The sequence below is a fragment of the Vulpes lagopus genome, chromosome 5 (assembly GCF_018345385.1).
Source record: "Vulpes lagopus strain Blue_001 chromosome 5, ASM1834538v1, whole genome shotgun sequence".
NCBI classification, from domain to species: domain Eukaryota; kingdom Metazoa; phylum Chordata; class Mammalia; order Carnivora; family Canidae; genus Vulpes; species Vulpes lagopus.
This window is the reverse complement of record NC_054828.1, coordinates 84,981,348-85,003,430: the sequence shown is the minus strand read 5'-3', so window position 1 is coordinate 85,003,430 and position 22,083 is coordinate 84,981,348. Positions and strand designations below refer to the sequence as shown.

General features: G+C 44.1%; 2 protein-coding genes across 9 annotated transcripts in view; one reads left to right on the top strand and one right to left on the bottom strand.

The window, feature by feature from the left end:
* BOLA3 (bolA family member 3) overlaps positions 1-18,176 on the top strand; it is a 38,822-nt gene extending 20,646 nt beyond the window's left edge. The window contains exons 4-5 of one of the 4 annotated variants that reach the window (XM_041756824.1): positions 5,618-5,716; positions 17,969-18,106. In XM_041756824.1, coding sequence (XP_041612758.1) covers positions 5,618-5,695 — 78 coding nt within the window. In that variant the 3' untranslated portion in view covers positions 5,696-5,716; positions 17,969-18,106. Of the gene's footprint in view, positions 1-5,617; positions 5,717-6,053; positions 6,091-17,968 lie in introns of those variants that run through there. The other 3 variants (XM_041756823.1, XM_041756821.1, XM_041756822.1) reach the window with 3 other exon arrangements.
* The window catches only part of TET3 (tet methylcytosine dioxygenase 3), a 103,057-nt gene continuing 99,149 nt past the window's right edge, over positions 18,176-22,083 (bottom strand). For all 5 annotated transcript variants that reach the window (XM_041756814.1, XM_041756817.1, XM_041756813.1 and 2 more), the window contains one exon: positions 18,176-21,711. In XM_041756814.1, coding sequence (XP_041612748.1) covers positions 19,934-21,711 — 1,778 coding nt within the window. In that variant the 3' untranslated portion in view covers positions 18,176-19,933. The remainder of the gene's footprint in view (positions 21,712-22,083) is intronic.

Sequence of the window (22,083 nt, the reverse complement as noted above, 5' to 3'; positions counted from 1 at the left end):
TTTTGCTTCCTCTCATAGCTAACAGTTTGAAAATGAGCTTATCATCTGGTATAGGAAGGTCAGATTTCTTATATCTTCGGTCTCCCCTTCATTTGGTTTAATGTCTGAAACTAGGAATCTTCTAGTGCTGTGTGAGGACAAGCATTTGTTTCATTAAAACAAATACTCATGATTTGAGGATCAGCTGATTTTCTTGATACAATACATGAAAAAAGAGAACTTGGGGATCCCTGGGTGGCTCAGCAGTTCAGTGCCTGCCTTTGGCCAACAGCGTGATCCTGGAGTCCTGGGATCAAGTCCCACATTGGGCTCCCTGCATGGAGCCTGCTTCTCCCTCTGCCTGTGTCTCTGCTTCTCTCTCTCTCTCTCTCTCTCTCTCTCTCTGGGTGTGTGTGTGTCTCATGAATAAATAAATAAATCTTTAAAAAAATAAAAATAAATAAAAGTAGGAAGGACATGAATAAATATTTCTCCAGAGAGAGAGAGAGAGAGAGAGAGAGAGAGAGAGGAAAACATCTCAACCTGACACCTTTCTTCTGACCCGTTGAATTTAATAGCTGGTTCTCCATGATCTCTGGGTAGATCTCATTCCTGAACATGGTAAAACACTGGACTTGGTAGCTATCTAAGCACGGACTCATTTCACTCTCCATCCTCCTGCTTCAGTACCAATTTAAGAATGCAAATCCTATGTGGGCAGGTTTTTAAAGTTGGTGAGAAAATTTTATTTTATTTTGGCTGAAGTTAATCATATTATTTTCTAAAGTGAGCCTTTACATGTTTTACATTTTAAAAATCCCAGTCAATTTGAAACTAAAGTTTTAAAGACGCCAATGATTTATCTGCCCTTTGAGAAGCAATATGCTGAGTGTCCATGTGTGACAATAGTTACTGCCACACTGCACTCTTTTATAGGCCAGACTAGGGAAGTGGGAGCTGAACACACCTACTCTTGCCACAAAACCTGCTAAAACAGAAACAAGATGGTTGAGAAGTAGACAAGCACTGTTTGCATATAAACCTGTCTATACAGCATGAGAACATCTGATCTATTGTGTTAGTTCTGTTGAGGGAGGTCAACTGATGTCATGTGTAAAAATCAACAGGATAATTGTCCAAACTTTTCCAGATTTCAATTGGTCATGTGGGATCAAATAGATATGCTAGCATAATCACAATGAATTGACCATGATCTTAACCACATTTAAGGAAAAATACAAATGTTTATTGCCAGCATAAGTATTTTCTCATTCTTTACTCAAGAAAGCTGAGGCTTTATTTTGTTCATGATTTCCCCTAAGTAAATGACGGGAAAATTTAACAAACTAGCTTAGGTCAATTTATTAAGTTACAAAATGTAACATTCTGATGTAGTCTAATTCATGGTAGACACTGTATATAAATAAGAGAGCTGAGGTCTTCTGCACCTGCATGACGTTATCCTTCTTGGTTCAGAAACAATGGTTAGGAGGTGGAATCCCAACTTTTTTGTTGTATACAGATACTGCCAAGAGAAAAAAGGTTTATCAGATTTTGAATGGCACAGTTGTAAATTGGCAGTTGACAGCTTTCAGTGTAAAACTTCTTAGCAAGAGAGACTGGATTAGAGTTCAAAGTAGCTGGGATTTTTTCTCCCGTGTGAGAGCCGCTGTCATGGGTCACATGCACGTTCCTGGGCAATCGGTGTGATCTGGAGGGACTTGTGTGGTGTTGTACAAGCACATTTTTGCGACAGGCAATAAGATCTTGAGAGTTTTTAGGGCTAAAGGACTTGCTCCTGATCCTCCTGAGGACCTCTACCGTTTGATTAAGAAAGCTGTTGCCAATTGAAAGCATTTTGAGAAGAACAGAAAGGATAAGGATGCTAAATTCAGACTAATTCTGATCAAGAGCTGTATTCACCAGTTGGCTTGATATTGTAAGGCCAGATGAGTCCTCCCCCTGCCCCGCCAAATGGAAATTTGAGTCATTCACAGCTTCTGCCCTGGTTGCATAAATGCATCTGTGTATTCAAGCATAAAATCCTTGTCTAACTAGAAAAAAAAAAGTAGCAGAGGGAACCTCAGGTGTACAGTGCCTAAAAGCCTACTATGTGAGTCCGTAAAAACATATACTGTGGCGCTATCCATCCATCCTGTCTTTTGAAGAACTGCTTGTAACAATTACAGTTGTGGGGAGAAACAATTTCAGTTTTGTTTTGTTTTGTTTTACAAAGTTTTAAAAATGATACTAAATATACATCTTGGCACCTTTAGCGTTTTTGTGCAAACAGACTTTGACAAAGAGAGTAGGAATGTAACCCTGTTCCTTTCCTTTCTCCCAGTGCAGATGTGCCTTTATTTTCCTCTGAGCCGTACAGTGATTCTGCTTCAGCTGCTGGGATGACTGCTTCATTCTGCCCTTCACTATGCAGAGAGCTTTATAAGTTCTGCGGTGGGCAGGGGTTCCTCGTCATCAGACTCGCTGAAAATTCATGCCCAGAACCGGCCCCTCACTCTCCTGACTTGGCTCTTCTCTGTAACTGCCACCTGTGCCCCCACAAGGCTTGCGCACCATTATTGGAGGTTTGGGGGTTTTGTACAGTTTACTCTGTTGTCAGGCCATTCTTTTGCTGTTGGGAGCCTGCCTTCAACCTCAGCCAGCCAGATTTAGTTATGGTTCTTCTATATCTGGGGCAACTTCTGTTAATCTGTGACCCAAAATGGCTGAGTCTCCTATCTGAGGAGTCTTTAGAGAATCATTCTTCTATGATCATCTTCATGCCATCTTTTTTTATATAATAAATTTATTTTTTATTGATGTTCAATTTGCCAACATATAGAATAACACCCAGTGCTCATCCTGTCAAGTGCCCCCCTCAGTGCCTGTCACCCAGTCACCCCCACCCCCCGCCCACCTCTCTTTCTACCACCCCTAGTTCATTTCCCAGAGTTAGGAGTCTCTCATGTTCTGTCTCTCTTTCTGATATTTCCCACTTATTTTTTCGTCTTTCCCCTTTATTCCCTGTCACTATTTTTTATATTCCCCAAATGAATGAGACCAAATAATGTTTGTCCTTCTCCGATTGACTTACTTCACTCAGCATAATACCCTCCAGGTCCATCCACGTCGAAGCAAATGGTGGGTATTTGTCGTTTCTAATGGCTGAGTAATATTCCATTGTATACATAGACCACAGCTTCTTTATCCATTCATCTTTCGATGGACACCGAGGCTCCTTCCACAGTTTGGCTATTGTGGACATTGCTGCTATAAACATCGGGGTGCAGGTGTCCCGGCGTTTCACTGCATCTGAATCTTTGGGGTAAATCCCCAGCAGTGCAATTGCTGGGTCGTAGGGCAGGTCTATTTTTAACTCTTTGAGGAACCTCCACACAGTTTTCCAGAGTGGCTGCACCAGTTCACATTCCCACCAACAGTGCAAGAGGGTTCCCCTTTCTCCACATCCTCTCCAACATTTGTGATCCATCTCCATCTGGATTTCTTTATTTAATTCATTGACTTTCTTTTATAGCTTCTTCCTTCTTTGTTGAGGTGGAAGATTATTGAAATCCTCTGGCATTGCATCACCTGTACTTGAGGCTTTTTGAAGCAGTGAATTTGGAATTTGAAGATCATGAAACACTGAGTTCCTTTTTCTGTTCAGGAGACTTATTTATTGTTCTGAATAGCCATAACTCCTTTTTGGATATGCTAACAGATTTGACCTCTGAGTTGCCTTTCTGGAATTTGAAAGACTGTTCTCAGACACAGTACACTTCTTTGCTTGAGTGTCATCCTCAGATGTCTCTGTGAGGCTCAAACTCTGATCTGACATTTCTATTACCAGCTGTGACATTTTCCCGATCACTGATTGAGCGGCCTTTCCTGTTACGTCTGAGAACTTTTCATGGATTGCTATTGCCCATCAGTCAATCTCTGTACATCTTCATTGATTCTCTCGTTCTCACTCTCCCCCTTGCCTCCACCTTTTGTATTTTCTGCAAGATGTTGGAACTCTGAAGATGGTAATAGTCACACAGTTCATGGTGGTATTTCTTGGAGAATTGATGCCTATTCTGCTTTGCTGTCCTCTGTCATTGGCAACACGTTCAAGCTTATTGGTGTGCCTTTTCACCATCTTTTCTTAAAGATTATTTGTTTGTTTGTTTATTTGAGAGAGAGGCAGAGACACAGGCAGAGGGAGAAGCAGGCACCCTGCAGGATCCCAATGCGGGGACTCGACCCCAGGACTCCAGAATCACGACCTGAGCTGAAGGCAGATGCTCAACCGCTGAGCCACCCATGTGCCCCTCACCATCTACTTTGTAAAACATTCCTGTCGGCAGCATTTTCTCAGAACACTGCTGTGCTCTGCCAGTCTTTTTGCAGTCTTGCTGACGTTGTCTTTTAACTGATTTAAGTTGCTTCCAGGGAGCATCTGTCTTCCGTGTATCATGACAGTGCAATTTGCACTCCTGCGCAGGTCCTGACCATAGGCCGCTCACTCCACGGTGATCTGTGAGGTCAAGTTCTGGCAGGTCAGTTAGGGCTGCCCTACGGGGTCACTCACTCAACTCACAGGGTGGAAGGGAAAGCTTTCCATGATGTGTACGCATACTCTTCTTCCTCCTCCGACTTCTTTTCTAGGATGGTATTTCTTCAAAAGATCCTGAGTTGCTCTGCATAGCTAAGTTCAATCTCTGTCTCTTCCCTGACAAATGGGGTGTATTTTTCAAGAATACCAATTTCCCACTTTGTGTGGTTTGAGGTCAAACTGATGCCTCGGTGGGTGCTTCCCAGGGGGCATGGCTCCTTGTGAGTCGCTCTTCTGCCAACCCCAGAGAATCCCATCCCTTTGTAATGCATCCTGCAGCACTGCCTCCTGGGTCTTCTCCAACCTCATCCCCATGACTCCTCACCTATACTCTGCCCTGCATCCTCTGTGCTTTAATTTGCAAATGACCGGCAAGCAGACTTGGACAAATGGAAAATGTAAACTTGTTCTTGTATAGAAGGACTCAACCACATAAAAACATCAGTTCTAAGTAACTTATAAATTTAATATGAATCAAATAAAAGTGTCAACAGTATTTTTTCCTGACACTAGGCAAGTTCATTCCAAAGTTCGTATAGAAAAATAAATACACAAGAACGCTAGGAAACTCCTGAAAAAAGAGCAATGAAGGTACACTAGCTGTTAACAAGTGGTAACTAGATATTAAATTATATGATAAACATTGATATTAAAATATGTTTAGGGGATCCCTGGGTGGCTCAGAGGTTTAGCGCCTGCCTTAGGCCCAGGGCATGATCCTGGAGTCCCAGGATTGAGTCCCACTTTGGGCTCCCTGCATGGAGCCTGCTTCTCCCTCTGCCTGTGTCTCTGCCTCTCTCTCTCTCTCTGTGTCTCTCATGAATAAATAAATAAATAAAATCTTTTAAAAATATATATGTTTTACATGTAACTGCTTGGTTGTGTGGGCCTGGGCACATTTGCTCGGCACCCAGCACAGCAGCTGCTAGGAGTCAGGTGTTCAGCAGCAGCTGTGGAATGAGTGGGTCCTGGACGTGGGGCAGCAGCTTTTGCTCCAGGTTCCAAATGCGAACATGCTGAAGAGTCAAAATGTCTTTGCAGAAATGCGTCTTCAGGTCATTAGGAGGAAGTTCGTTTCCAGGACGCTCACTTCTCAGTGGAATGAGCCACAGCCTGTAGTGCCTTGGAGCAGCCTTGGAGGTATGTGTTCTCATCTGACCTCATTCGGAATATTTCAGACCTTTGATTACTGATTCAGAACCATTTATTCTGTGTCCTTTATGAGGACTCTCAAGATTCTCAGGAGGCTCTTCGGCATCTATTCTTATGGTCTTTTATGGCCTCGTGCATCCTCCTGGATGTTCCTTCCTGTTAAATAGCTGTTTGCTAATCTGCTTTGATTATTCTGTTCTCTGCACATCAATTATGCTTTCAGCATAGATACTATTTGGTCTATTATCTAGTAATATTGGTTTTGTTGAGTAGGTGAGATATTCTTTTTAATCTTTTTTTAAAGATTTTATTTATTTATTCATAGACACACAGAGAGAGGCAGAGACACAGGCAGAGGGAGAGGGAGAAGCAGGCTCCATGCAGGGAGCCCGACGTGGGACTCGATCCCAGGTCTCCAGGATCACACCCCAGGCTGCAGGCGGCACCAAACCACTGCGCCACCGGGGCTGCCCATCTTTTTGAAAATAGATTGCAGTCACTGTCTACCCTTGTGTCTTGCTTGCAAGGACTCATTGCTGTCTTTGAATTCTTAATTAACGTTTGTTCTTTGTGCAATAAAAGGTTTTTTTTTTTTTTGGTTTCAGATAACTGGTCTTCCTATTTATTCATACTTTTTTGAGTAAAATCTTGTTGATCTTTTTGTTCTTATTGACAATTTATTTAGAAAATTTTTATAGTTTATGTAAATATTTTAGGAGGTTTTTTAAAAAGATTTTATTTATTTACTTATTTATTTATTTATTTATTTATTTATTTATTTATTTATGAGAGACACACACACAGAGGGAGAGACACAGGCAGAGGGAGAAGCAGGCTCAAAGCAGGGAGCCCGATACGGGACTTGATCCAGGGACTCCAGGATCATGCCCTGGGCCAAAGGCAGGTGCTAGACTGGGATGCCACCCCGGCATCCCAGTCTTTATTTTTTTAAAAGATTTTATGTATTTATTCATGAGAGACACAGAGAGAGAGGCAGAGACATAGGCAGAGGGAGAAACAGGCTCCATGCAGGGAGCTGATGCGGGACTCGATCGCAGGACCCTGGGATTATGACCTGAGCCAAAGGCAGAGGTTCAACCACTGAGCTACCCAGGTGCCCCCAAAGTACAGGTCTTTCACCTCCTTGCTTATGTTTATTCCTAGTTATTTTATTGTTTTTTGGTATAGTTCTAAATGGGATTGTTTTCTTAATTTCTCTTTCTTCATTATTAGTGTATAGGAACACAACGGATTTCTGTACACTGATATTGTATTCTGTAACTTTACTGAATTCATTTATCAATTTTAGTAGTTTTTTGGTGAAGTCTTTAGGCTTTGCTACATAGAGTATCATGTCACCTGCAAACAGTGGACATTTTGCTTCTTCTTTACCAGTCTGGTTGCCTTTTATTTCTTTATGTTACCTGATTGCTTGAGTCTAGGACTTCCAGTACTATGTTGAATAAATGTGGTGGAAGGGGACATCTTGTCTTATTCCTGATCTTAGGAGAAGAACTCAGTTTTTCCCCATCGAGTATGATGTTAGCTATGGGTTTTCATAAATGGCTTTTATTATGGTGAGGTATGTTTCCCATTAACCTGCAGAAGGTTTTTTATCATGAATGGATATTGTCCTTTGTCAAATGCTTTTTCAGCATCAGTTGAAATAATCATATGGTTTTTTATCCCTTCTCTTGTTGATATATCATGTTGATTGTTTTGCAAATATTGAACCATCCTTACATCTTGGGAATAAATCCCACTTGATCATGGTGAAAGATTTTTTAAAGATGTATTGTTGGATTTAGTTTGCTAATACTTTGTTGAAAATTTTTGCATCTATGTTCATTGGAAGTATTGGCCTGTGGTTCTTTTCTTTTTTTTTTTAGTAGTATCTTTCTCTGGTTTGGGTATCAGAGTAATGCTGGCCTCACAGAATGAATTAAGAAGCTTTCCTTTTGGAGTGCTCCACTTAGATGACTACTTTTTGACCTCATCACAGTGATTCCTTTGTTTTACAAAAGCTGTGTGTTAAGGTCCAGATAGGGGCAGAGAATAGCTGTGTAATGTGTGGCTCATCCACCTGCCTGATGCCCACTGTCAGTAAGTTACCTTGAATAAAACTCCATGTAAAAGGTGCGGAAGGGGCTTGCTTTGTTATTTGGGCTCGTGCCTTCTCAGTCTGGAAAACACCTTACTGACCCTTCTCCACCTTCTGACAGCAACTCTTTAAAAAGATGTAGTTCTGTATTATTGGATACTTAAAGATCCATTAAGTAAAAAAAGATTACAACAATACTGCATGATTTCTTTTCTTTTTTTTTAATTTTTATTTATTTATGATAGTCACAGAGAGAGAGAGAGAGAGGCAGAGATACAGGCAGAGGGAGAAGCAGGCTCCATGCACCGGGAGCCTGACGTGGGATTCGATCCCGGGTCTCCAGGATTGCGCCCTGGGCCAAAGGCAGGCGCCAAACCGCTGCGCCACCCAGGGATCCCCTACTGCATGATTTCATTAGAATTTTGTATATATATATGTTTATATTTACACACTCAGAAAATGTTTGCAACCAATATGTGGTGGGATTTCAGATAATTTTTAAAAACTTCTGTCATCTAGTTTTTCTATATTTAACATGGCATTATATAACAAGAGATGAAAGCATAATTATAGTTACCCAGGAGTGAGTCAGCCAGCCCTGCTGAGGCAGGAATCTCCCCGCCCTCTCCTCAAGCCTTGAAATGTGGCTGTTAGGACAGTGGCTCTGGCTCAGGAGGGGACAGGACTAGGTCTCCTTCAATCCAAAAATGTCAAATGGAAAGAAGCAGTTACCAAACACAGGGTACTGTGTTTACCTACTTTTGTAAAACATGTGAATGAGTATGAAGATCCCAGGAGTGTCTTGTGTGCCCAGATATTTCCAGAGGGTTCATTTGCAAGTGAAAGAAAATGGAGAAGAAAATCTATGAGCCTATCATTTGGCAGCCTTTTTATGATTATTGGGTTTTCACTCAGATGCCGTCAGAGATTAGCTTTCCTGTCTAGTGACCTAACAGGACGCTGGCATCCATTAGAAAGAATGCTGAAGTCTTTATGGACTGTTGGCTTTGTGGTCAGCCTGAGATATCGAATCAATTTCAGTCAGATGTTTCAAGTAGGAAGGGACTCTCTTCCACTGTCCCTTCTGTCTTTTCCTCCATTCAGTTCCCCCTTTTTCACAGATCAGCCACCACCAGGATTGGCAATATATATACTGCCAACATAAGTGCACTCCTTAATCCCCATCACCTATTTCACTCCCCCTCCTCCCACTTCCTCTCTGGCAATCATCTGTTTGTTCTTTATAGTTAAGGCTGCTTTTGGTTTCTTTTTCTTCTTTTTTAAAAAATATTTTATTTATTCATGAGAGAGAGAGACAGAAACACATACAGAGAGAGAAAGAGATGCAGGCTCCCTGCAGGGAGCCTGATACAGGACTCAATCCCAGGACCCCGGGATCACGCCCTGAGCCAAAGGCAGACGTTCAACCACTGAGCCACCCAGGCCTCCCTGGTTTCTTTTTTTCTTTTTCCTTTTGCTTGTTTGGTTTCTTAAATTCCATGTGTGAGTGAGATCATACAGTAATTGTCTTCCTCTGACTTACTTCACTTCGCATTCCACTCCTTAGCTCCACCAGTGTTGCAAATGGCAAGATTTCATTCGTTTTTATGGCTGAGTAATATTCCGTTGTGCATATGTACCATGTCTTCTTTATCCATTCATCTATCTGTGGACACTTAAGCTACTTTCATAATTTGGCTACTGTAAAAAAAAAAAAGGTGCAATAAACATAGGGGTGCATATATCCTTTCAAATTAGTGGCTTCCTATTCTTTGGGTAAATACCCAGTAGTATGATTACTGGATCACATGGTAATTCCATTTTTTATTTTTTGAGGAGCCTCCATACTGTTTTCCACAGTGGCTGCACCACTTTGCATTACCCCCAACAGTGCATGAGGGTTCCTTTTTCTCCGCATCCTTGCCAACACTTGTTTCTTGTGTTTTTTATTTTATACATTCTGACAGATGTGAGGTGATATCTCATTGTGGTTTTGATATGCATTTACCTGATGTAAGTGATGTCGAGCATCTTTTCATGTGTCTGTTAGCTATCTGTATGTCTTTTTTGGAGAAATGTCTGTTCATGTATTCTGCCCATTTTAATTGGATTATTTTTTGGCGTATAAAATTTTTTAAAAGTTTTGTTTATTAATGAGAGACAGAGAGGGAGAGAGAGAGAGAGAGAGAGAGAGAGAGAGGCAGAGGGAGAAGCAGGCTCCATGCAGGGAGCCTGACGTGGGACTCGATCCCAGGTCTCCAGGATCAGGCCCTGGGCTGAAGGCAGCGCTAAACCGCTAAGCCAGCCGGACTTTCCTAAAATTCTTTATATATTTTGGATACTAACCGCTTATAGGATATATCATTTGCAAATATCTTCTCCATTCAGTACATTGTCTTTTTGTTTTGTCGATTTTTTGTTGTCTGGAAGCTCTTTATTTTGACATAGTTCCAATAGTTTTTTTTCCCCCGTAGTTCCAATAGTTTATCTTTACTTTTATTTCCCTTGCCTCAGGAGACCTATCTAGAAAAAACATATGGCCAATGTCAGAGAAATTATCACCTGTGCTCTCTTCTAGGATTTTTATGATTTTAGGTCTCACACTTAGGTCCTTAATCCATTTTGGGTTTTTCTTTAAGTATAAGGCTCCATGTCCAGCGAGGAGTTTATTTTTGTGTATGGTGTAAGAAAGTCGTCCAGTTTCATTCTTTTGCATGTAGCTGTCCAGTTTTCCCAACACCATTTGTTGAAAAGACTTTTTCCCATTGCATATGTTTTGCCTTTGTCAAAGATTGACAAAGTCAATGGACAAATAAGTCATGGACTTATTTCTCTTTTGTTGTAGTTGTTGTATTCCAGTGATCTATTTTTTTTTCCAGTGATCTATTTTTATGCCAGTACCATACTGTTTTGATTACTATAGTTTTGTAATGTAACTTGAAACCTGGATTTGTGATGCCTCCAATTTTTTCAAGATTGCTTTGGTTATTCGAGGTCTTTTGTGGTTCCATACAAATTTTAGGATTGCTCTAGTTTGGTGAAAAATGCTGTTGGGGGCAGCCCGGGTGGCTCAGTGGTTTAGTGCTGCCTTTAGTCCAGGGCATGATCCTGGAGATGTGGGATCAAGTCCCATGTTGGGCTCCCTGCATGGAGCCTGCTTCTCTCTCTGCCTGTGTCTCTGCCCCTCTCTCTCTCTCTCTCTCTCTCTGTGTGTGTGTGTGTGTGTGTGTGTGTGTGTTTCTCTCATGAGTAAAGAAGTAATTAAAAAAAAAAAAAAGAAAGAAAGAAAAATGCTATTAGTATTTTGTTAGGGTTTGCATTAAATCTGAAAATTGCTTTGGATCCTATAGACAGTATTTGCTCTTCCAATCCATAAGCATGGAATATCTTTCCATTTCTTTGTGTTCTCCTGACTTTCATTAGTGTTTACAGTTTTCAGAGTATAAGTCTTTTACCTGTTTGGTTAAGTTTATTCCTAGATATTTTATTGTTTTTGGTGCAATTATACATGGGATTATTTTCTTAATCTCTTTCTGTTATTAGTGTATAGGAACTCAACAGATTTCTGTACACTGATTTTGTATCCTGTGACTTTACTGAATTCATTTATCAGTTCTAGTTAATATTAAATTTTTTTTAATTTTTATTTATTTATGATAGTCACACAGAGAGCGAGAGAGAGAGAGGCAGAGACACAGGCAGAGGGAGAAGCAGGCTCCATGCACCGGGAGCCCGATGTGGGATTCGATCCCAGGTCTCCAGGATCGCGCCGTGGGCCAAAGGCAGGCGCCAAACCGCTGCGCCACCCAGGGATCCCCAGTTCTAGTTAATATTAATATTAATAATAATAAACACATAGTCTTTAGGGTTTGCTACGTAGAGTGTCATGTCATCTGCAAACAGTGAAAGTTTTGCTTCTTTACCAGTTTGGATGCTCTTTATGTTGTCTGATTTCTTTTTTTTTAATTTTTTTAAATTTATGATAGTCATACAGAGAGAGAGAGAGAGAGAGGCAGAGACATAGGCAGAGGGAGAAGCAGGCTCCATGCACCGGGAGCCCGACGTGGGATTCGATCCCAGGTCTTCAGGATTGCGCCCTGGGCCAAAGGCAGGCGCTAAACCGCTGTGCCACCCAGGGATCCCTGTTGTCTGATTTCTTGTGGCTAGGACTTCCAGTACTATGTTGAATAAAAGTGGTGAGAGTATATCCTTGTTTCTGACCTTTGGGGGGAAAACTCTTTTCTTTTTTTTTTAAAGATTTTATTTATTTATTTATTCTTGAGAGACACAGTGAGAGAGGCAGAGATGTAGGCAGAGGGAGAAGCAGGCTCCACGCAGGGAGCCTGATGTGGGGCTCCATCCCGGGACTCCAGAATCACGCCCTGAGCCAAAGGCAGATGCTCAACCGCTGAGCCACCCAGGTGCCCCAAGAAACTCTTTTTCCCCATTGAGGATGATGTTTGCTGTGGGGTTTTGACATAAGGGCTTTATTATGTTGAGGCATATTCCCCCTAGACTTACTCTGCAGTGTTTCTATCATGAATGGATATACTTTGTCAGCATCAATTGAAATGGCCATATAGTTTTTATCCTTTCTTTTATTGATGTGATGTATCATGTTGTTTTGCAAATATTGAACCACCCTTTCATCCTAGGAGTAATTCCCACTTGATTGTGGTTTATGATTTTTTAAATGTATTGTTAGTTTCCTAATATTTGATGAGGAATTTTACTTCTGTATTCAAGAGATATTGGCCTGTATTTATTCTTTTTGTAGTGTCTTTAGTGTTGGTATCAGGGTAATGCTGGCCTCATAGAATGAATTTGGAAGTTTTCCTTCCTCTTCCATTTTTTAGAATAGTTTGAGAAGGAATAGATATTCACTCTTCTTAAGTGTTTCATAGAGTTCTATGAAGCCATCTGGTCCTGGACTTTTGTTTGTTGGGAGTTTTTGGATTACTGATTCAATTTCATTTTTGGTAATTCCTCTGTACAAATCTATTTCCCCTTTAGTTTTGGTGAGTTGTGTTTCTAGGAATTTATCCATTTCTTCTAAGTTGTCCTAATCGTGTTACAACTGTATTTCTGTGGCTGTTGTTTTTTTTTTTTTTAAGATTTTATTTATTTATTCATGAGAGAGAGGCAGAGACACAACACAGGCAGAGGAAGAAGCGGCTCCATGCGGGGAGCCTGACACTGGACTCAATCCCAGGTCTCCAGGATCAGGCCCTGGGCTGAAGACGGTGCCAAACTGCTGAGCCACCCGGGCTGCCCTATTTCTCCTTTCATTAGTGAGTTGTGTTTTTTTGTTTTTTTGAATGAGTCTGTCTAGAGGTTTATCAATTTTGTTCATCTTTTCAAATGATCAGCTCTTGGTTTCATTGATCTGTTCCTTTTGTTTCTATATAACTTCTTCTCTAATCTGTTATTATTTCCTTCCTTCTGATGGTTTTGGCTTTTGTTCTTTTTCTAGCTCTTTTACTTGTAAGATCAGCTTGAGATTTTTCTTGCTTCTTGAGGCAGGCCTGTATTGCTATCATCTTCCCTCTTAGAACCACTTTTGCTGCAGCAGCCCTGGCAATCTAAACTAAAAAGGGGCCTCATATGCACCTCTTCCCAAGGACAGCAAAGTCTAGGGCTCTCTATGTGGCTCTCCCTACTAGACCTAGTGTTCAGGTCATCAGAATGAAGCTGAATTCAGCCATTCTTTAGCAAATATTACATCAGAAGTGAACATTAAATGGGGGGTGGGTGGGAGGAGGGAAGTCTCCAAACTGAGTGAAAAAAGGGGAAAAAAAAAACAAAAGCAGAAACATAGATGAGAAAAAGGCCATCTCTTTTGCCTCTGCATATGCAGCTCTAAAAACTGTTGGCCTTTGACATTATGCAGCTGGCAGAAGGAGACGAGGCCCGGCTCCACCGCTGCTGTCAGTGAGGGCTTCAGTGGTGCATGTACAACCTACAGTGGGATGGCAGGGTTATAGGAAACCTTAAATACCACAATTGGGTCTGGTTCAAGGTGGGGGGAGGGTTGGGTTGGTGAAGGAAAAAAGGACCCACTCTGAATTTGAGTGCAAAAAATAAATATAAAATTTATTAAAACACCCACAATATTTTAAAGATACCAGGAGTAATACAGTTCACAAACCCAGTTGTTTGTGTAAATTATAATAAAATACAAATCAAAAAAGGATACATACTTGCAATTTCTAGGCACCCTAAATTAAATTTACTGAAACACTGGGGGAGAAGGGAGGGTAAGGAGGGGTAGCTCAGGAGGCAAACCAATAAAGTGGGAGGAAAAAATATTAACAAAAAGGTAAAAATTATACAAAATAAAATTATCAGCATAAATTTACTGTACTAAGAATATCTACAGTTTAATAATACACATCCTATTGCCTTGAGACATTGCAAAAATCTACCATTCATCCATCAACCCCAGATAAACTTCATTTCAAGTAGCCACAGTTACAAAGTCAAGACGGAATATTCAAGTATGGTTGTTAAGTTCACCTCCATTGGAAGCCAAGTAACCAAACAGGAATTCAAAGAGAGAAGAAATAAAACACATCAAAAAGCTACAAGGGTTCTAGATTAAGTCTAATGCATTAATATGCCACAATATGACCTGCCCTTATTTCTTTTTATAATTAGAATATGTGAAAAAGAAATGACATCACTCCTGTTTTTCTCCTCCTTTTTCCCCTCAAAAGAAAAAAAAAATCTGGAATCAAGAAAATTTGGATGTTCAAATGAGCCAAATAGTATTTTTTAAATCCCCATGTGAATAGTGATGAATTATCCCTGAATGACGACGGGTAGTCAAAATGAGAAGAGCGCAAATGATACCACTACAAAAAGCATCCCTGATATCAGAATAGAAGCAACTGAGGAAGTAGGCCAAATCATCACTGATCCTTAGGCCAAAAGCAACTTTCGGCCTTGCATTTCTGTGCTGCAGCCTCTGCTCAGGGGAGAAGCCTATTGCTCTGCTCTTGGGGGCAGCTCTGCGGGAGGAAGGGCTGGGAGCGCCAAGACGGAGTCTCACGTGGAAATGCTCTATGCACACGTGGGTGTGGGGCTGTATAACCTATGCTGGGATATGCACCTCAAAACGTTTTGGTCCAGGGTATGTCGACGTTGGCCGTGTACTACAGCAGATGCCGCTGGCTAACAAAGTAGGTTTTGAGGAAGTCATTTCAAATGACAGCAACAATGCCTGAAAAAGCTCAATGAGATGGGCCTAGGAGATTCACATTTTATTCGAGAGCAAAACTTACAAAGAAAATGAAATAAAGTCAACCACACGCCTTCCTTTAGATGGCCTGCCATTATTAACTGCCGAAGAGTGAAAAATAAAATGACCCTGGATTCTTCAAGGTCAAGTAAGTCATCAGATGAGCAACCTGCAGGTATCGGACCCTCACAGAACCTACCTCACTGAAGTTGTCACAATGTCCTGTTTTTGAGGTATTTAAAAAAATTATTGTGACAGTGGATGACACAAAATGGAGCTTCCTGTTACGTTTTTCAAACAACTTCTGTGGACCCAAGAAGAAATTTAGATTAGCACCAACTAAAAAGCAGCCTCAGTGGCCTCAAGTGAGCAAAGAAAGCTCCTTCCTTTATTTGAACACAGGGTGAGTGGGAGGGGGGTCACTGATGATAGCAACGCTGGGGCAAGTGCTGTGAGGAGCCAAGGAGTGAGCCTGCTTCCCACCCTGGCCCTGGCCAGGGGAGGAAGGAGGTCCATTCAGGATGCCGTAGTATGCGAGTGCCTTGGGAGACCCTCACAGGTGTCCACCTGGCACCCTGGGCTGGAGGAGGAAGCTGTGTGTCCTCGCTATGAGAATGCCTGCCATGTAGAAACAGCAGGAGGATCAGATTCCCCTTTCTTTCTTGTGAGGCCTGAGAGGACAGACGTGTAACCAGAGCACCTGCCACGCCAGACAGGCCCACTCCCCTCACAGTCAGGGGAGCCAGCTGCCTTTAGAACTTGCCTTCCTGTGTTTGGCCACCAAGGGAAGAATAATCAAATGAAACAGAAAAACTGCTCAGAGCAGGTTTTAGCACGGTAAACAGAGGTCTAAGGAGACAGCACCAAAAGGGGAAGAGGGGGAAGCCAAGAGAGACTGGAGCCCACCTTGTTTTTGGTTGGTTGCGGTTTCAGAACCTTGATAGCACCTCAGCAGGACAGGATCAGGGACAGTCACATTAAAACACCATAGCACCATTTTATTTAGACTATTTCAATTCATAAAAATGCTTCCTAGTCCATAAAACACACTTCAGTAACAAAAGAAAAGAGACTGGTTGAGGCACGTCAGGGGTATCACTTAAACTTTCCACCAGCGTTGCCTTGGTTTGAGATCTGGCGGTGCTTCCACTTCACAAAGTCTGACTGCATTTTTTCCTCCATGAAATCAGATCACCATCTACTCATCAACTGTCCTCACACATCTAGTGCTGTTCCATACAAAGCACTTGAGCTCTGCTCCTTTCCTTGCTTTAGCACTTTAAAAATCCCTTGCTTTGCAAGCTACCATTTCCAAAAGAGGCTGGTGGAAGGACCAAGAAGGGGCAGGGTATGAGCTCTTTCCACACACACCATGGTCACCCCAGCGAGAGGGCAAGCAGGACCCACAAAAGCCAACATGTGGGAAATTTAGGCCCTGGCAAAAAAAAAAAAAAAATCCAAACCAAATGACAACACCAGAAACAACAAAACCTCAAAATCCATGAAACAACTTTAGTCAAGATTTCTGATAATGGGTTCTTGAGCTAGCACCAGTTATTTTGTGAGAACCTGCCGCAAAGCGATTTTTATCTTAAAAATCTCTTAGCACAGAATTTTGCAAGCACTTCCCTTGCATGCAAAAGGCAGGGGAGACCAAACAAAAGGGGAACCAGATATTCGCGCTGCATGTGGATGGCGTCTGTGGACAGGGCACACTGGGGAGAGGACGCAAAGACTCCGTCATCTCTCGTTGCTATATTATTACTCTACAACTTGGTCATGCTGTTAGGTTTGTTAGTTGCAATGGCTTTATTTTTCTTCTCATGATAAAAATGTCTGTTAATCATCTTTAGGACTTAAAAAATGATAGTGCCAGTAAAAAATAAAAATTTGATTTTTCTCTTTAAGAAACCTTCAGCAGCAAGGGGCGGGGAATAAGGAGCTGTGCATAGTTACTTTTTAAATATACGTCTAAAGCATGCTAATTTTAATGACTGAGATTTGAGGTAGGTTATACATGTAGTGTGTAAAAATCAGCATGGACTCAAGCATGGCAACAGCACCACCTAATTTCTGAAACACCATTCTGAGGGGAACGGGAACATCCAATGGAGACTGCCTCTTGACTCAACTTACAGCAGCCTACACACTAGTCTAGAAAGTTACGGACCAGAGGCTGTTGGGGCCGCGGGACAGACATCACATGCTTTGAGCTTGTATCGGTTTCTCCTTTCATCTGATGGCTTTGCTACCAAAGGGTGACGAGGGAAAGATTATATTTAACATACATCAGGAAGATTCACACATGCCAAGTATCCGAATCACCTGGGTTACATTCGGGACCTTCCAAACCAACAGCCAACCTGGGGCTTTCCCGGGTCATACAGACGGTCACATTCTCCAAAATGTTTCGTAAAATATTGTATTTCTTGCTTAAGATCATTTAAAATGAAGTTTTCAAGGCACCCCCGCATCTACCTAAGCACGGAGTCAAATGAGACCTGCATAAAAGTACTGATGCGATAAGCAAAATAGCATTTAAAGGACCCAACTTTTCCTCAAAACTAGAAAATCAGCATGCTTATTAAAGAACTCTGCTTCCTTTAGCTTGTCAAACTGAAGGTCAGAGGTTTTCCTATAAATCTGAGTTCTGAATAATTCTAAATCCTGATAAGCTCTTGGGTATTTATTTCAAAAGCAATAATATTTCATTTTTGTCCTGTAAAATAAATGCAACTTTACAGAATATGGTAAAAGTGAAGGATAGACAAAGCACGTTAAATATTCAGCTACTATTTACAATTTCTCCCACAATGACAGGTTAAAACATACTTTTTTTTTTCAAGTTGCTGTTTAAATCTAGGCAAAAGTGCTTAAAAAAATCTTTCACTATTTACAGTTAAAACCAGACCACATAAATGCTCAGGACATGTTACAGCGACTCTCCGCCAGGGCTTCTGAACAGTTACAGCAAACACCCAGCGGCTCGGTTCTCAGCTCATACACAAGGCACCTGGAAGCTCAGGAACTTGCCTTTAGCATCGTCATCTGATTGTTAAACTCGTTTTACGAAGACCCACATCTGAATAAGACTGCTCAATAAATATCTGACATTTCTCTCAGGGCTTGGTTGTCATTCACTGTGTGGCCATGGTCCCCTCTGCGTGTCCTGCTGAAGCTTCCCACTCACCACACACATCCACATGGGTAGCCTGATAGAAATTCTGCTAATACCACAGAAAAAACAAACACTCAGGAAGTTTGACTTGCTGTCCATGAATCTTGCTTCCGCCAGTTAGGCCCAACCTCTCTCAACAATGTTGCAAAAATTAAGCACCACATTCTCATTTCAAAGAACTGAATGAATGCACCAGAATTTTAGAATGGGAAGTTAAAGTGGGTGGAGAGGGAAGGAAGGGAGGGAGAAAATGATCCAATAGAGAAATGGCACCAATTTGGGAGGAAAAATCATAGCTACCTGCTGAAAACGTTTGACTCCTGCATTTGAAAATCGCTAAGTGCAAGCCCAGCCCCGCTCACAACAGCACGGGTGGGGGGGTGGGGGGTGGCGGGGGTAAGGGCTTGGGTTGTGAGGCCTGCACCATTGTCGGAGGTGGAAATCCAGGAATAGAGAGAGATGCATTAACTGCTGTTACACTGGTGTGCTGAGCTCCCGCAGGAGGCGACCTGCCCAAGAGCCAGGGGAGCGAGTCCCAGCACGATACTACAGCACCAGGCTCTGCACAGCGCCGCGCCGAGCGACACGGCCACGCTGGCTTTTCACAGCTTGGGTTCAACTTCTTGTTTTAGAGATACAGTAGCCCTTTTTCAGTATCAGCATAGGCTTTGGGGCATTTTTAGAAAAACTGCCACTCAAATTCCTTCAGCCCAGGATTCACTGGCTTGTCAGCCCGGTGGAAACGGCTCCTAAGAGCCTCTCAACTCTAGCTCCATCAGGAGGTGCTGCCTAGGGAACCATGACATCGTGTGACTTGACAAATAACGGACAGAGAGGATTCAGTGTGGAGACTAGCAAGCTTGAAGCGGTCTACTTCCAACCTGGTTTCTGGGGAAATCTACGCCAGCATCTCAGGTGCCTGGCCTGGGGAACACCTGCCTCCCCGTCCCTGACTCCAAGCCGGTGACTAGAAAAGGGACCCCGGATGTTTCTCTACAGATTCTCCCATCCTACTGGAGGACACAGGCTGTCCTGAGGGCTCCCTCCCCTGAAGGGAAGGCCTATTTGTCAGGAGGGATGGACCGGGTGGCTACAATCTGCACTTGGCTCATGAGGGGCAGATGGCTGAGAGAACCTTGCCAGCTCCCAAGAGGGCCAGGCTCGCTGGGCCCAGCACGACTGGGCAGGAATGAGCGCTTTTGGCCTTTCCTGCCGATCCTTTACCATTACTATTGTCGCTTTTTAAAAAATCCAATAAATACACATTTTAAATGGAATTTAAAACTACTCCTTTGTGAAAGGACACTATAAACTTTCTTTCCATTATTGTGATATACAAGGATAGAGTTTTAAAAACAAGAGGAAATAAAAGCCCCCCCCACCCCAAACAAGGAGGAGGGGAAAAAAAAACCAACGTGGAGATATAAATATTAAGATCACGAAAAAAATCACCCGACAGCCGTAGTTTCTTCTTCAAAGTGCTGGGGAAGTGGGGGGAAGGGAGGGGCGGGTCAGTTCTGAGGTTTGGACCATAAATACATATATATGCATATCTATATATGTATATATAGATAAAAAGACTTCTGCACCCCCAACCCGCCCCCAGGTGTGAGGGCAAAAGCACCACAGAGGCAGCTCGGGCCGGGCCCGACGCTGAGGTACGCTGGCTCCCTGGCACCCTGGCACCTAGATCCAGCGGCTGTAGGGGCCAGTGACCTTCGTGTAGGCGTAGGAGGACACGGTGACTGCTGAGTCTGTGGGCATGGCCAACGCCTGCCGAGTGGGGACAATCCCCTTCTTTTCCTTATGCTGGGGCTCAGCAACCATGGCACCCCCCCATTTGCGCTTCTTCCCATAGAGCTTGGCCTCCTGCTGGCCCAGGCCCAGCCGGGCAGCCTCCTCCTGTCGCGCCCGGGCCCTCTCCGCCAGCTGCTTCATCTTGGCCTCCCAGAGGGCCAGCCCATGGTTGGGCTGGTTGAGGTTCTTGTGCTGGTAGAAGACCAGCGAGATGCGGGTGGGGTGGCAGCGGTTGGGTTTCTTGAGGGGCGTGGTGGCGTGCAGCTCCCGCCGGGCGCACTCGATGAGGATCGAGCCGTGAGCAGGGGCCACGGCCACACCACCGATGTTCTCGTCCAGGAAGTTGTGTTCGCTGTCAGACCACAGCTCCTCCTCCTCCTCGGCCCCGCCACTCTTCTCCTCCTTCACCGTGGCCTTGCTGGGGGGGTCCCCGGCACTCCCCTCTTCCAGGCTGAAGGGATCCCATAGCTTTTCCTCAGACTTCAGGGCCCCAAAGAGCTTCTCGCTGGAGCCCAGGGGCATGCTGAAGGACTGCCAGGCTTTGTCCAGCTGGCTTGCCCCTGGGGTGGGAATCCTTCCCTCCTCTCCTTTCAAGGGGCTCCACAACTTGTCTTGGAACCCAGGACCACTTTTCAGGGCAGAGTTGAAATCTCCAGCCCCGACCCCCCAAGGCTTCTCAGTCAGGCTGGGCCCAGCCAAGGCCGAGGTGGTGTTCCCAAACTTGCAGGGGCTCCACGGTTTGCTTCGAAGCCGTCCTCCAGGTTGGGGAGCTGGCTGCTGCCCCTCACCAGGGAACAGCCCCCACTGGCCATCCGGGAAGTGGGAAGGGGTTAGGCAGCTGGCCCCATAAGAACTGAGCTTGTCAGGGAGGATGGCAGGGCTCTCCCCAGGATGGAACATACCCCAGCTTCCACCCACACTGTTAGTCCTCTTGGGGGACATGCTTGGGCCTCCTGAGTACTGTCCCCATAGGTGATTGGGTCCCCCATTCTGAGAAGCCTCGGGCAAAGGTGTTTTGCCCATCTTACCAGGGTCTCTGGGTATAGATTCAGCCTGGACCAATGGGTCTACTGGCTCTTGCTTGATGGATCTGTTGTAGCAGTTGGAGCTCTGTGCAAAGGGAGAGGGGTCCCTGGATGCTGGGTGGATCTGCGGAGCCTTGGGAAGCAGATACTCCTTGGGGCCTGGATAAACAGGCTGCTGGTGGTGAGGAGTGGGGTGGTGGGTGTCTGTGGGAACAGCCTGGCCAGGCAGCTCGGCAAACTCAGCACCACCGTAGGCCGGGCTCAGGCTGTTGTGCAGAGCATGGAGGTCTGGCTTCTTCTCAAAACTGCTGCCACCGCCACTGTGTCCCCAGGTGCCAGGACCCAGGAACTGTGAGGGGAAGACGGGGTTGCTGGATGGAAAGCCATAATAGCCGAATGATGGAAGAGCGTACTTGGAGTGGAAGCCGTTGACGGAGGTCAGGCTGGGCTGTGCATAGTAGGAGTGGTAGGAGTATACGCTATTCATGCTGTAGGGGTCGGAGGGCCGGCAGTTGCCCAGCACCGAGTAGCTCTCTACCACTGCATTGCCGCTGTACTTGAAGGAGCTGAAGTGGTTCTGTGGCTCAACTTTGAGGGAGGGCTTCAGGCCTTGCTGGGGCAATCCACCCTTCAGAGCCAGGCCTGGGGAAGACAGGAGGCAGGACAAGGAGCAGAGAGAACCATATCCCACAAAGGCCCTGGGCAAGAGGACTGGGGATGGAACCTCCCTCTTCTGCTGAGGGTTTCTCAGCCCTGCTGAAGCCCTGGGAGGAGTGGCTGGCGGAGCCCAGGGCCCCCCACAGTGCTCCTCCTCCTCCCTTCCCTGGCCCACCCCACAGGTCCTCAGTGAAGCTCCACCCACTGAGTGCCAGCCTCTGCGGGGACAAGGCTCAGGAGGGAGGAGAGCTGCCCCACACCCACAATCGCTGCCACCCCCACTGCAGACCCCATGCCCTGAGGCCACAGCACACTCTGCAGATGCTCAGACTAGCTGGAGGAGAAGTCCAGCTCCTC